Source organism: Rhea pennata, chromosome 7 (assembly GCF_028389875.1).
Source record: "Rhea pennata isolate bPtePen1 chromosome 7, bPtePen1.pri, whole genome shotgun sequence".
NCBI lineage: Eukaryota > Metazoa > Chordata > Aves > Rheiformes > Rheidae > Rhea > Rhea pennata.
Genome location: NC_084669.1, coordinates 17,260,827 through 17,274,321, shown reverse-complemented (window position 1 = coordinate 17,274,321; position 13,495 = coordinate 17,260,827). Strand labels below are relative to the sequence as shown.

Genomic DNA, 13,495 nt, shown 5'->3' with positions numbered 1-13,495 from the left:
AAGGAAGCAAAAAAGTTGAATGAATCTGTTAGCTACTGCAAGAGTTTTAAAGACGGTGGTAAGGAGGCTAAAGTTTTTTGCACTATTTTTATAATTTTTGTTTTCTCTCAAAGGAACATTCTCCCCCACACACCCTTTGAATTCTTATACCCAGAGGTTAGTTGAATGTAAATAGTGGTAGAAACTTTCACATCAAGCATCTTGCTAAACAGCTCTCTATCTCAAGAGGTATTTCATTAAATGTTCTGAAAATAGCACTTAACTCTGACATAAGCCAATAAATAAATATGCAGCTAAGAGTAGAATTTCTCTAGTGAGATGGACTACAGGTGACTGATCCTTAGAGAGAGCAAGGAGTGAGGCTGTGCTGGGAATGCAGAACCAACCAAATTCTCTGTGGTAAGCCTGAATCAATTAGTGTTATAGGAAACCTGTCCTTGAAAACAGCAGAAGAAACCATGACAGATTCATGGCACCATACAGAAAAAGAGAAAATGAAGTGTTTTTGATCACATAAGGTGCCTATTCCTTCTGAAGGGATTCAGTCAAACCAATTAAGTGTGCATGTTTTTGTTCTGTTAAAATGAAAGTTTTGCAAATGCTAGGGTCAGTAGAGACAACATTTTCTTCAGGATTTTGATTAAAACCCTTCATTTTTGCTTCAGTGAGACTATAATGTTTGTAATCTGAACAACGTAACATAGCAGATGGTCTATTTTCTAGAACTGACCAAAATGAATGAAATTTAATATGTAAATAATCTACTTTCTATGTGAAAGGCATGTTTTAATTTTTAAAAGTCTTTCTGTGTTTTAGTAATTTGAAGAATTGATGCTCAAATAAGTTTTTTTTTTGTGTGATTAAATCAGACTGTTTCATCAATGCAGCGTGATAGATGCTGTTCTCAATTCTGTGGCTGTAAGGGAGCAATGATTTCACTAGATTTGCAGTCATGTCAGTTAGTGGGATTGGAATTGAGCCCAGTTCACCTGGAAATATTAAGTATATAGCACGTAGGATGTGTGAGACCTGTTGGTTTTTATTTGGCTTCACCTCCCAATACAGAACACATTAATGCAATGATAAAAATTAAAGCAGGATCTAGAGCTGTTTTTCTTTAAATTATTTAATTGTACATTTAGTTACAAGTGATATAAAAATTCAACTCTAATTGCAAAGAGTGATCCTGTAAATACTGGAAAAAGCTATTCTCTCCTTGTGTGAGCTGATGCTGCTATTCTGGTAAGTCGCTTCCTACGTCTTTGTTATCTGTATTATTCCCACTCTGATCTAAAGAACGGCCAGATAGCGCGTCCAACCCTGCATGTAGGGTGAAGTATAGGTAGGTTAAAGTAGGGGGACTCGAGTCGAGTGGAAGGAGGCATATGCTAATAGGAGTAGAAAGTTACTCCCAGACGTACTGGGTGTTGCTTCTTATTCCTGAAAGACTTTGAGCAGCTTAGAGAAGTGTCGCTGGCAGGCAGACACATGTCACTTCGCAGTTTCTAACGGCTTGTGGGTCAAAGAAGAAACAGAAACAAGCTGGAAGAGAGGCAGGATAAACAACAGCTGAGAAATACGGCCAGGACGGCTGGCGCTTTCAAGGCTGAGATCCATTAGCTGCCCTTGAGAGACTGCCTGGACAGTAGGAAATTGGAAGAAAGCACTTACCTTTGCAGACTTAGTAAATGTTGAGTTTTTGTGTAATATTTCACTGGGTAAAACTTCTGGAAGTCTTCAAAAGATCCTATCTTACTATTTTAGAGATCATTCATACACTTTTTGCAGCATTTGTTTTCTCTTAAAAAGTAGTATTCTACACAAGGAGAGATAAAACCTCCCTCTTCACTGCGGTGGGATATATTCCCTGCATTTAATTTCTTAAAACTGTTGTTATTGATACATACATATATATACACATATATATGTACACACACACACACATACACACCCACACTATGGGAAAGAGTGGGGCACAAGAGCCGCAAAAATGATATGCATAGTAAAAAAGAAAAAACAAGCAAATTCCCCCCCCCCCCCCAAACATCATATTGGCAATCTCCGAAGAGTGTTGTGTGCAATATCTTTGATAAACCTAGCCATGAATAGATGAAGAACCATAAAATAAAATGTTTTTCTCATTACATGGATCTTACAACTGGGAAGTGAAGGAAAGTGAGTCTGTTCCTTAAATTACTAGATAGAAACATGGCTACAAGTTCAGAAAGGAGGTGATGTTTTCCCACAGACTCCTCTTTGGTTTTGTCTGCAAATGAAGACACAACGTTACTGACTTGCTGGATTAATTACATTTGGGCATAGCTCACAGAGTAAAGTAAAATCACAGAGATACTTTGTATCATGAGGCTTAGAGCATTTCCTCAAATTTTCAGAAGTGTTGAAAACATCTCTGTATGTGAAGCTGTTTGTTAGATCTTCACAGAAGATTTAAAATCCATCTTCTAAAAGATTTTAAACTTTGGCTTTATTTGAAATTAGAATCTTCTACTACTTTTGTCTGTAAAATAAGATTTTAATGAAACCTGGAAAATTTTAAGTGATTAGAAAATGATGTTTTTTTCTTTTCTTTTCTTTTCTTTGGAGAACTCTAGTTTTTCAGTCTTGTAAAAAGACATTATTTGTGAATTAGGATACAAACAGTAACTTTTCTAAGGAACGTGCTGAACACTTTAAACGTTTATTAACCTTTTTCATTTTCCCCTCACAGGACGCCTTTGAAATAATGGCTGAAAACTATGAGTTCAAAGAAAATGAAATATTCTGCCTAGAATTTCTGAGGGCAGCTTCTGTGCTGAAATGTCTTCCGTTTCCAGTGGTCAGAATGAAAGATATACAGGGCTTGCCCTGCATGGGAGACCAAGTCAGAGATGTCATTGAGGTAGCCTAACTCTGACTTCTATGTCAGTTGAGTCTTTAAAAATTTGCTTTTAGAGGTCACGGGAAGCATTAGTATTTATGTCTGTTTACACAACCTTATGCATCTTTCGCAATAACTTTATTTTATCCTTGTTACTAAGAATGCAGTGATTTCTGGAAACCTTCTGTAACGGCATAAATTTCTGTGCTTTCGGTAAATCTGTAGAGAAAAATAGCTGTCACAGAAGGGCCCCTTACCAATAAAGGTAATTCATGAATAAATACAAGTAAGTAATGTGGTGTGATCTGTGTGTGTCATTTTAATAGGCTCCCTCTTTTGGATGTGACAGGTTAACTGTTAATAGCTTTGCTCATGTGACTTATTCTGCCCTTGGCAACATAATTTTTCTCAGTTGAATGCTTTACTGCAAATACTGTTTTTGCAAAGCTGGTAAATATTTTAGTACTTTAATGTTAAATCCTACCTTGCCATGAGTTATAACAGGCCCTTTTTCCTAGGTGATGGACAAACTTTACATTGTTATTGCAGCTTTGGATATCCCCTGCATTTTTCTTTAGCTTTTGGCCTTTTCAGGACCCCACGTCTTGGTTACTGTTGTTCCAGCAGGCAGCGTGTTCGCTGTCCGGGGGGGTCGCTGCTGAGTGCTGTGATTCACTCCAGCTCCTCTCCCACCTCACCCCACCAGCTAAGAAAGCAGCCTCCAAGCTGCTCTATGCACCTGCTCCCTGCAGACTGCAAATTCAATTACGGTGCCCCAGATAGTAGGATGGAGTTTGGGATTTTTTCAATCAGAAAGACTAAAGGGAGCATAACTCAACAAAAATATATCTGCTCATACAGTGCTCCTATTTTTTGAGAGAGGTAAACTCAGACAAATAGTGAAATTTAATTGTGAGGGCAACTCATTGATAGCTTCATTATTTTCTAGCTGACGATTTATGGGTAAATAAAAACCGTGAAATACATTCCATGGTCCCAGTTTTCACTTCACCCTTAAAAAGTAAATGGGAGTTCTGTCTGAAAAAGGATTGCAGAATTTGATCCTAATGGAATAAAATGACGTGCTTGCTAAAGGTGTTCTCCATGTTTGTACAGGTTGATAAGAGTTTTAAGTACACTACTTTATTACAGCTTTCTGTAATCTTGATTTTAAAAAGGAACTTTTTTTTCTTATTTAGGAGATTGTTGAAGAAGGAGAGAGTTCTAGAGCTAAAGATGTGTTAAATGATGAACGATACAAATCTTTTAAGGTAAGTCTTTTCAGGTTAAAGTACTGCTGCTTAAAACTGTTTGTAATCCCCCATTTAGTAGATCTTAGGCATAACCTTCCATTTTATTATAAAGGAACATCATATATGGAAGTTAAAGAGAAAAACTTGAATGAAGAAAAAGAGGGAGGCCTGGGGTAGAGTAAGAAATAACTCTGAAATTATTTTTTTAAAAATTAGTGTGATACATGTGCAATGACTGCTAAGCTCAAACTAAATTGCTTTTTCCTGAAAACTAATGTAAAGCATTACATCTTCCTTGCTGTAAATTTAGCTGAATATATTTTCCTCAGTTGATTATCATTAACACCACACCTTCTTATTCTGATGACTCAGATCTATTTTAATTCTGTTGTGCGTGAGGAAAAAGCAGGAAAACTGGGGACATTTCTTTGTTAGGCATATTCTAGATTCAGGAGCATATTCATGCTTCTGCATAGTTACAGGGATTCTAGAACACAGAGGAACTGCAGTTCCAATTTCTTTAATATTTGTGAATTTCCTACTGAAAAATATATTTTCAATTTTATCTGCATTTGTAGCCTCTGAAAATATTCTGTTTGCATCTTCAAAAATATTTAAAATCCAAAAATTTTTATTTTCTCCAATTTAAAAACTTTAAAGGAACTGGATTGTTTAATTGTCCTCTGTATTATTTGCTTCTACTTCAGCTTTTCAAGGGCACTTCCATTCTCCCTGATTCAGAGATATGAAAGGACATTTAGTGACAGTTGCTGAGGCGATAACATTGGCAAGATTCAAAAGAAAAGGCGCAGATTCATGCATATAGCAAGAATCAGGAACCAGACTTAGTGGTAATAAAGGTTGAGGAACAACCATGAAATACTGTGCTTTAGGGTCTTAGAAAATCTCTTGGAGATCAGAATAAAACCTATTGGGGACAGACCACCTCAAATACGCTTTAAGCCACCTTTCATGTCAAATTATAACAAACCTACGTGGCTCTTCTGTTCGCTAAGTGCAGCTTTCAACATTTTGGCTAAACTGGCTGTAGCTAGTTTTCCCAAAGAGATCTAGGAAAGCCAAGAAAAAGCTAAAATTAGTGGAAAAATAGAATTAGTTAATTCCTAAATTTTACTGTTTAACATGGTTCTGGTGACTGTTGCAAATCACTTATCATGACTTAAAAAATCATCACTTGTCCCAAGACCACAGTTATCAAACCGCCAAAATAAGTTATACAGTTTACGCCTTAGATGTAGGGTATATGAATGGTATGGTCAATTCTCTTCTGTATGGAGGTAGATGCTACAGCGAAGGATTTCATACCATTCACGTTCACCATCAGAAGCCCGGCAGTGCTTGAATATGAAGTCGAGGAAATGCGCTCTGTTCCACAGAACGCTCTCAGCAGTGTCTCTAAATTGATGCCTCTAAATCTACTGAGTAATAATGGATCTTAGTATGGGAAGAAAAAGTTGTTTTTTCCTAGAAATTCAGATAATGGCATAAAATCTTTTTCTTTTTTTTTTCTTTTCTTTTCTTTTTTTTTTTTTAGTTCTCCACACATTGCACAGTATCAATAAAGTTTCTTGGAGTAGTTCTGAATCAAGTAATAGACTCTTTTGAAAATGCAGTACTAGCAAACATTAAAAGATAACAATCTAAATGATTAAAAAATCACATTCTTTCACAAACTCCCATGTCTCAGACAAAGAGTAGGTAATTTCATGCATTATATATAAAATGTTGAGTAATTCCTATTTAATATTATCCAAGATTTTCATCCTTCCATTTTCTTTATCGTAATTATTTTCAAAGAATTAATCACATTAGAAAAACACAAGATAAAACTAACAGGTTTGAAATTCAATAAATGCAAAAGGACAGTTATTTGTGTCGTACATAGCTATTCACTGAGTTCAATAATAGCGCAATGAAACTTTTGAGAGCTTCAGTATTGACAAAGTAAAGACAGAATATGCTTTTGAGTGAGCATGAAGATTTTCTCTCCTGCTTTCATATCACTATTTATCTGAGATATTGATCCAATGAATAATGCTTACATCCATGACATTTTTGATTAACATCCTTTTTGGGGGAATAAGTTAATGTATAAAAATGACTTTGTAATGAATGGAATATAACCAAAGCAAGACTTTAGAGAGGGGTTATTTTGGGGTGTGTTTTCTTTTTTTTTTGTTTTTTTGTTTTTTTTTGTTTTTTTTTCTAGTGGGCAAAATGGTGAAATCTAGTGAAATTCCGAGTGAGACTGATGGGAATTTAGATTGGCTCACGTAAGGATTGAAGGGATCGTAAGACTACGTTTGTAATAAGGAAGCAAGAGAAAATTACCTCTCTCTCTGTTCTCGAAATTGAATCCCATTTTGGAAAACAATATTTGATATGTCTTCCAAACATTTATGGTTTATAAGATGCAGTACAAGTTAGTACTACACGATTAGCTGCCTTCATGTACTTCTCATCTGTATCTGTGCACCACTGAGACCTATTGCCCTCCACGTAGAATGTAAAGACCCACAGTGCTGCCACTGACCCCCTCTCCTGAGAGCGCAGTGGCACCAACATCAGATTTACCAGTGTGAGTGGGTAGTGCATAAAATACAAAATCATGATGTCAGTCAAAATTAGTAGATTGTATTGAGACATTTCTTACACTTTAACATCAGGGTGAGGTGACCCACCGGTGTAACATAACATTATTTTTTGCATCTCTTAATTACTTTGTGCCGTAGAAACGAAGACTACTATCCTTATTTCAAATGTTTGTTGAAAGTGCACAATTAGTTTAATCATACAAAGATGCTGGGGATACTACAGTATTATTGTTTAGATGTCACTTTAATGAGAATTGTCCCTGTATAAAGGCTACTGTCTGCTGGAGGTCACTATGCAAAGAGAGGAAGTTGTATCTGTATGTCTCTTTTACACTATTATTTATCTTCAGCAGAGGGTGAATTCTGCCCAATATTTTCATTGTTAAACCAGTTTGTTACCTACTTATTGGCAACTCTTTCAGAAAAACTGAAATGTATGTTCTTTCACTGAACTTAGCAATTTACTTCAGTGTTTGGAGTGGGAGTGAAAACGTCTGAGAAATGGTACAGAATGGGTTTACGGACTCTGGAAGAGGTGAAAGCTGAGAAGACCCTGAAGCTATCAAAAATGCAGAAAGCAGGTAAACTCCTATTAAAAGTCTCATTAAAACTCAGCATCTCTGTGCTCTAAGAACTTGAAAACAGAATTGGCATAGAGACAAAGTTAATTTATACGTCCTTTATCTTGCTGCATTATCTTTTGAATATTAGATTATGTTAAAAGTAATATGTGGTTGTCAGGAAACTCACTTAAAAATGTCATTCCAGAAATACAGATGTACAGTTCCTTTATTGCTAACATAACGTCCAACAAAATCTGCTCTCATACACAAAACTGTTAATAGGACATTATTACACAGGTTGTGGAAAAACTCGAAAGCTAGGCCAGCTAAAACTATTTTTCAGAGGAGTTTTCTCCCTTAAGACGGCCCTACTCTAGAGATGAATCAAGATTTGTAATAAAATATGGATGCTTGTAGGATAACACCATAATCCTGGCATATCTTAATTCATTGTCAATGGTAATGAGTATTAAACATCACCAAATGAATAATGTTGCTTCATTTTTCTGTGCTATTTCCTTAAATAAAGGAACCTGTTTAAACGAAGGGATTCATCATGCCAGAAGAAGAAATTCTATAGTGTGGTAGTAGAATCACATAACTTTATTTTTGCATCCATGTGTTTTACAACACCATAGAATCCTTTGGATTAGTTTGACTATATTCATGCTCATTTGTCCTTTTTTTCCTTTACAAATCATATCCAAAGCAAGCTGCAAGACTGGGCTCTTTTAATAGCAGGCAGACATGAAGATAGCCAGGATACTTTGCATACCCAGTAATCCTCTGGGCCCTGTTCTTGGACTGAATCCTGTCGTTTCAGGAAGAGTGTCTTTCAAAGCTGTGTATCCAGAAATGCCACTGATGAGAACTTTAGGCAAACTAGAGTGATTTATAAATAGTCAGATTCTCAGAGAGTGGAAACAGGCAATACTGTTACTCGACTGATATGCTATTATAAAGTACAACGGCTCTGGAAGGCTAGATCTTGTGCATGTGTTCCCTAGATGAGAAACTCTGACTTTTGGATCGGTTTGAGGTGGCCTTTCTGAGTGGCACCTTGGTGGGGCTCATAGTAGATCTAATACGTTCCTCCAGCTGGCTCATACAACATTTATGACAACGATGAGGCAAGGAAGAGTTAGGTCTGTAGTAATGCAAAAAGGTGGTGTTTTCTTCTGTCGAAAAGGGAGAGATTGGGGCAACAGGCAGGACTGCTGGTGCTCTCTGAGGGAGATGGGTAGGATCTGCTGTGTGGGTGTTTCTGTGGCGCTCTCGTGGGCCACATGAGTGAAGCATAAGCCATAAGGGGACACTATGATTCTCCAGATGCAGAGTGACTTGGCTTCTTGGTGGCTGCTTATTTCACACCTGGCTTACATGTAGAGTTTCATAATTTCACAGTGGTCACTCTTTTACCTTTGATATTTAGGGTTTCTCTACTATGAAGACCTTGTTAGCTGTGTATCTAAGGCAGAAGCAGATGCAGTAGGCTTGATTGTCGAGAAGACCGTGCGTACATTTCTACCAGATGCTTTAGTTACCATAACTGGTGGTTTCAGAAGGTAAGTGATAACTAATGAGATTGACATTTTTATTTATGCAGACCCCAATGATTTTTGCCACTTGGTATTTCTTTGTACTTATTCTTTATATGTCCCATAATTACTGCAAAGGTATTTGCAGCCACTATCTACATATTTTCTACAAGTATATGAGGTCAACAAGAAGCATAAGGGTTAAATATGACCCCTGAGCAGAGGTACAGGAACAAGATGGGATTTTCTATTTGGGAATCTCACATATCGTCATGCTGCCCCTTCCAGTTCAAGGGAAATGGGATGCCAATCTGTTCACATGGATGCGTGGATGTGTTTTTAGTAGTAGCTTGAATATAACTGATTAACACGTGCCTCGGGGGGTCAGAGAGCTGCAGGAACATAACTGTCATTCTACTCAAAAGTCCCAGTTTTCCTGGCAGCATAGCTGTCTGCAATGTGTGAATGTCAGAGGTTCCTGTTGTGTTGCTTATTTATTTCAGGGAGATATGTTATTTAGCCATTCTTTTTTATATTAAGAATAAGCCTTTTTACTTCTAAATGGGCACAGCAAAACAGAAATGAAAGTACTTAACGATGATTTTGGTGAGTAGTCCTTTATATTAACTATGTTTCTTTAAAATATACAGAGAATATATGAAAAGCCCAATATGTATTCAGTATAATCAACATACTAAATAAGAGTCTAAATTTTACCAGCCTATGGAAAAGAAATGCTGCAATGTAGGATTTGCAGAAATTTTGATTTTTAAGTGAATTGAAATAACTTTATTAAGCACATATTTTAATTTCTGAATTAGAATAGGGGATTTGTGTGACTGTCTGGTTTTTTTTGACCTGTATCATATAGTAGCGTTGTTCAGCTGAGCTGTAGTATCACCTATGCGTAATCTCACTAGCTCACAGTTTTCAATTAGCAAACCATTGCTTTGTTTTGTTCTCTAAATAAAGAAGTAGGCAAATTTTATTAATCAAAGAACATGACTGGCATCCCTACATGCTTCACTTTAGGTACTGTTATCAAAACAAAAGAATAAGCTCATGATTATTCTGAATAATATATTAACTCTGCAGGATCCTTATTTGCCTTGTTTTTCATTATTCATATAACTTTTGAAAAAAAGAAGCAGTGATTGTCTTCCTCCAGGTTTGACCAGAGAGTTGAAAATCAGGAGTCCCAATTTGATTTGGCTGATAGATATGTCTGGAGACTGTCTTGCAGCCTGGCTTACTTTTTGTTTCAAGAAGCAGGGCTGCAGGATTAAGTCACTAGTTGTTTTTTATTTGCAGATTGTGACACTGGAGACATTGTGTATTTCTAGTTCACAACGGTAGAAGTAGAAAAAAAGACCACAGATAGAAAGGAAAAACTAAATTACTCTTTTGGATATATGTGGTTTATCCAAACTGTAGGACTTTCAAGTTGTTCTGGTAAGGCATGAAAACTGGAAAATGTGTTTCCGTGATGCCTATTGAGAACATACCAAAACCTGTCTCTCTCACCAGTTACAGCTAATTTCTTTCTTCTTCCACTCTGCCACCTTTCAGTCACAGATCATCTCCCAGATTCTCTCTTTCACCTCTTCTCAAGGGCCATGTTACCAGACCAATATCTGCTACTTCCTTGGTGCCTTATCTGCTACTCTTCACAAAACAATACCTTGTGAAACATTTTTATTCAGAAGTACTTTCCATGTCTCTTTGCTTGGAGGTGGTGATAATGCTGTATTTAGCTGACGGCTACTCTGTTTTCAGCTACCTGAATCCATAAAGGAATAGAATGACTCTTTGTAAGTGACTGAAATAAGGGGTTGTGATGACAACCCTCCACAGCTCCTATTTTCATGAGCCTTAATTGACCCTGTAACAACCCCCTAATTTGAAATCATTCAGGAGCAGAAAAAAATGAATAAACTGATGAAGTCTGAGTTTATCCTTTGTTAGTCTCCAACAGAAACACTTGTGTAACTGTAAAACGTATTCCTTGAGGGTTTGAGTTGGTATAGTCTGTTATGACAGATTGGGAGAAGTTTTTATTTATTTATTTATTTATTCCTTTTTTGATCTTTTCCTGACACTTATCTGGGTCATTCTGAAACAGAAATTACAATACTGAAATGCAAGGAAATACAGCAGTGGAACAGCTGTATTTATGAAATATATCACTCTGTTACCACAGTGTCCATGGGAATGCATTTTATTGCCTCTAGTGGGGCCAAGCTGCTCCAGTGTGGAGAAGGAAGTACTGAAGGTGCAGATAATGCCCTGTCGAGCATCTTACGGACAAGGTTATCAGAACAACTTGCATCTGTCATGCAGTCTGTTTGATTCAGGAACTGTCATGGCGCTATTTTCGGTGGTCAGCTTCTCTTATATCGCGTTGCTGAAGTTTAAGACTATTTTCTTCTCAAAGTTAATGGAACAAATCCTGAGAGGAAAGGAATAGCATCTCTTAATGCAGGTTACAAAAGCTGTTGAGGGTGAAGTTTCTCTTCTAGCATTGAGTTAAAATAGGTCATTGAATAGGGAGAAAGCAAGCTTTATTCTAACATGAGACTACTCCAGATTAGTACTAGGTTTGTCTCAAGTAACTGCAATGAGGGACTGTAGCATTATGCCTTCCATACGAAAGCTAAATCGAGGGCCTGATCATTTCTTCTAGTTATTAAAAATCTCATTCTAGAAAGAGAATTAAGAGCTTTTCAGTGTAATAGCATTATCTTGTATATATTACTGCATTTTGTATAAAATATGACTCCTATTAGCAGTAATGCTAATGCTGCTAATAGCTAATGCTATTATTAGTAATTTTATCTTTATTATAGGGCTGTTAGTAATGAGAAGCACATACAGGACTTCCTACTAGGTTTCCTGGAAGTGAAAATTCTTGTAGCCTCTCCCTTAACTTACCATCAGGATATGGCTCCACAGCAACTTCAAGCAAAGGTGGTTGTGGGCAGAATCATTATCACCACATTCTGCAGCTTCCTGATTTTTGCTAACTTGATTTAGCTGCTGATATTTGATTTTACTATCAGAGCCGATCTAGACTGAAGGCTTCCTAAGAGCAAAAATGCTTGGAGGAAACTATCAGAAACTTTTTTTTTTTTAAGTGAAAAGGTCATGTCAAATACAGTTTGTGGCTTTGGTCTCTAGACTAGTGATTCATATCCCAATTCAGAAAAAAACTATTTTGACAGAAGTTGAAGGAATAAGATCTGCTATATGAAATTATTCTACTCATTTATTGTAGCTGCAGTATAGCTTTTTGTTAGCCTTTCTGTGTGCTTTGTCCACATGGATTCCCTGTGACTTAAAAGTTAAGTTTGAGTTTTCCCGTATTCCATGTCACTTGCTCAAATAGTTGTGCCTAGATTTGCAGTGGCAGGATGTGTTTTGTAGGCCATTCAATTCTGAAGACTATTTTGAAGAAAATAAAATAACCATTGAATGTATTTTGTTCATAAAACTTTTATCAGCACAGACTACATAGCGGCTGTGACAATTTAAAAAAAAAAAATAAGGAATGAGCCTGTGAAAAATAGAAGCAGCTGCTATTCCAAGATTTCTCAGCCTTCTCTAAAGTCAAGTTCTGAACTTCAGATCTGTGGCTTTCTCTTCTATATTTATTTTTAACAATCCAGCAGCTAAGTAAGTACTTTTTGTGTTGAGTAATTCAGTTATTGTGTCATTTTTAATGGATGACATCTTAATACTATTATTCTCCATTCTGTAACTACATCCTTTATATCCAGGAACTGTTAAGATATCCATGCTACAGGAAGAGCTTTGTGGACGCCATTGACTAACAGTATATACTTGCTCACTCTTAATTAGAATAGAGAGTGAAATCTATGTGTAAATTACTCTCAGCTTTGATATAAGTAACACTACGCCTGTGCTAAAGCTCCATAGCATACAACAAAAATTAACTCACGACTGGAAGACAGTAGGAGACTTACAGATTTCCTGCATGCACTGAGCTAGCAGGAAGATTTTCTGTTCTAGCCAGCAGATGTCCCTGTTAACCTCAGCCAACCTCTGCAAAAGGTGTACACCAACAGCAAAGAATATTTTAATTTATTTTGTTTCATTGTTATATTAAGTAACTGTGTTATTGTGTAAAACTCGTTGAGCTTTTGCTTCTAAAACTCTCCAGAAATACTTCTGGACTTTTATTTATTTATTAATCCTGGTATTTCAAAGAACTGCTGTGACATGAATATAAACTGCCTAATGATGCTACAGCAAATTATTTTTGTTTCCAAACATTCTCTCATTATTATTATTTCAGTTCTGAATTTCCTAAATACAATTTTTTTCACATACACTTTTACTAACTTCTACTGGTATTTGCCTTTAGATAGAACACAGTATATTAAGAAGACATTCTGTTTTAGAAAAGTTTTTATATTTCAGTGTCTACCAAGATGGCCAAGTGCCTTGGCAATGCATCAGGCAGACTAACTAGTGTTTATTATTTGTCTGGTAGGAGGTCCTCAGCCCTGGATAAGTCTTCAGGGAAGCCTTGTCTCAGATTCTCTTATTACTGAATTCTGAATGGTCCAACACGAGTCTGTGGATCACTGTCTCCTTCCTTGAATTTTATGTCATCATATGGAAATCA

At 36.5% G+C, this 13,495-nt stretch overlaps 1 protein-coding gene across 1 annotated transcript in view; it reads left to right on the top strand.

Annotated features, from left to right (window-relative positions):
- The window catches only part of DNTT (DNA nucleotidylexotransferase), an 89,079-nt gene that overhangs the window by 18,173 nt on the left and 57,411 nt on the right, over positions 1 to 13,495 (top strand). Inside the window, exons 4-7 of the mRNA XM_062580459.1 lie at positions 2,729 to 2,899; positions 4,078 to 4,149; positions 7,204 to 7,327; positions 8,742 to 8,874. Coding sequence (XP_062436443.1) covers positions 2,729 to 2,899; positions 4,078 to 4,149; positions 7,204 to 7,327; positions 8,742 to 8,874 — 500 coding nt within the window. The remainder of the gene's footprint in view (positions 1 to 2,728; positions 2,900 to 4,077; positions 4,150 to 7,203; positions 7,328 to 8,741; positions 8,875 to 13,495) is intronic.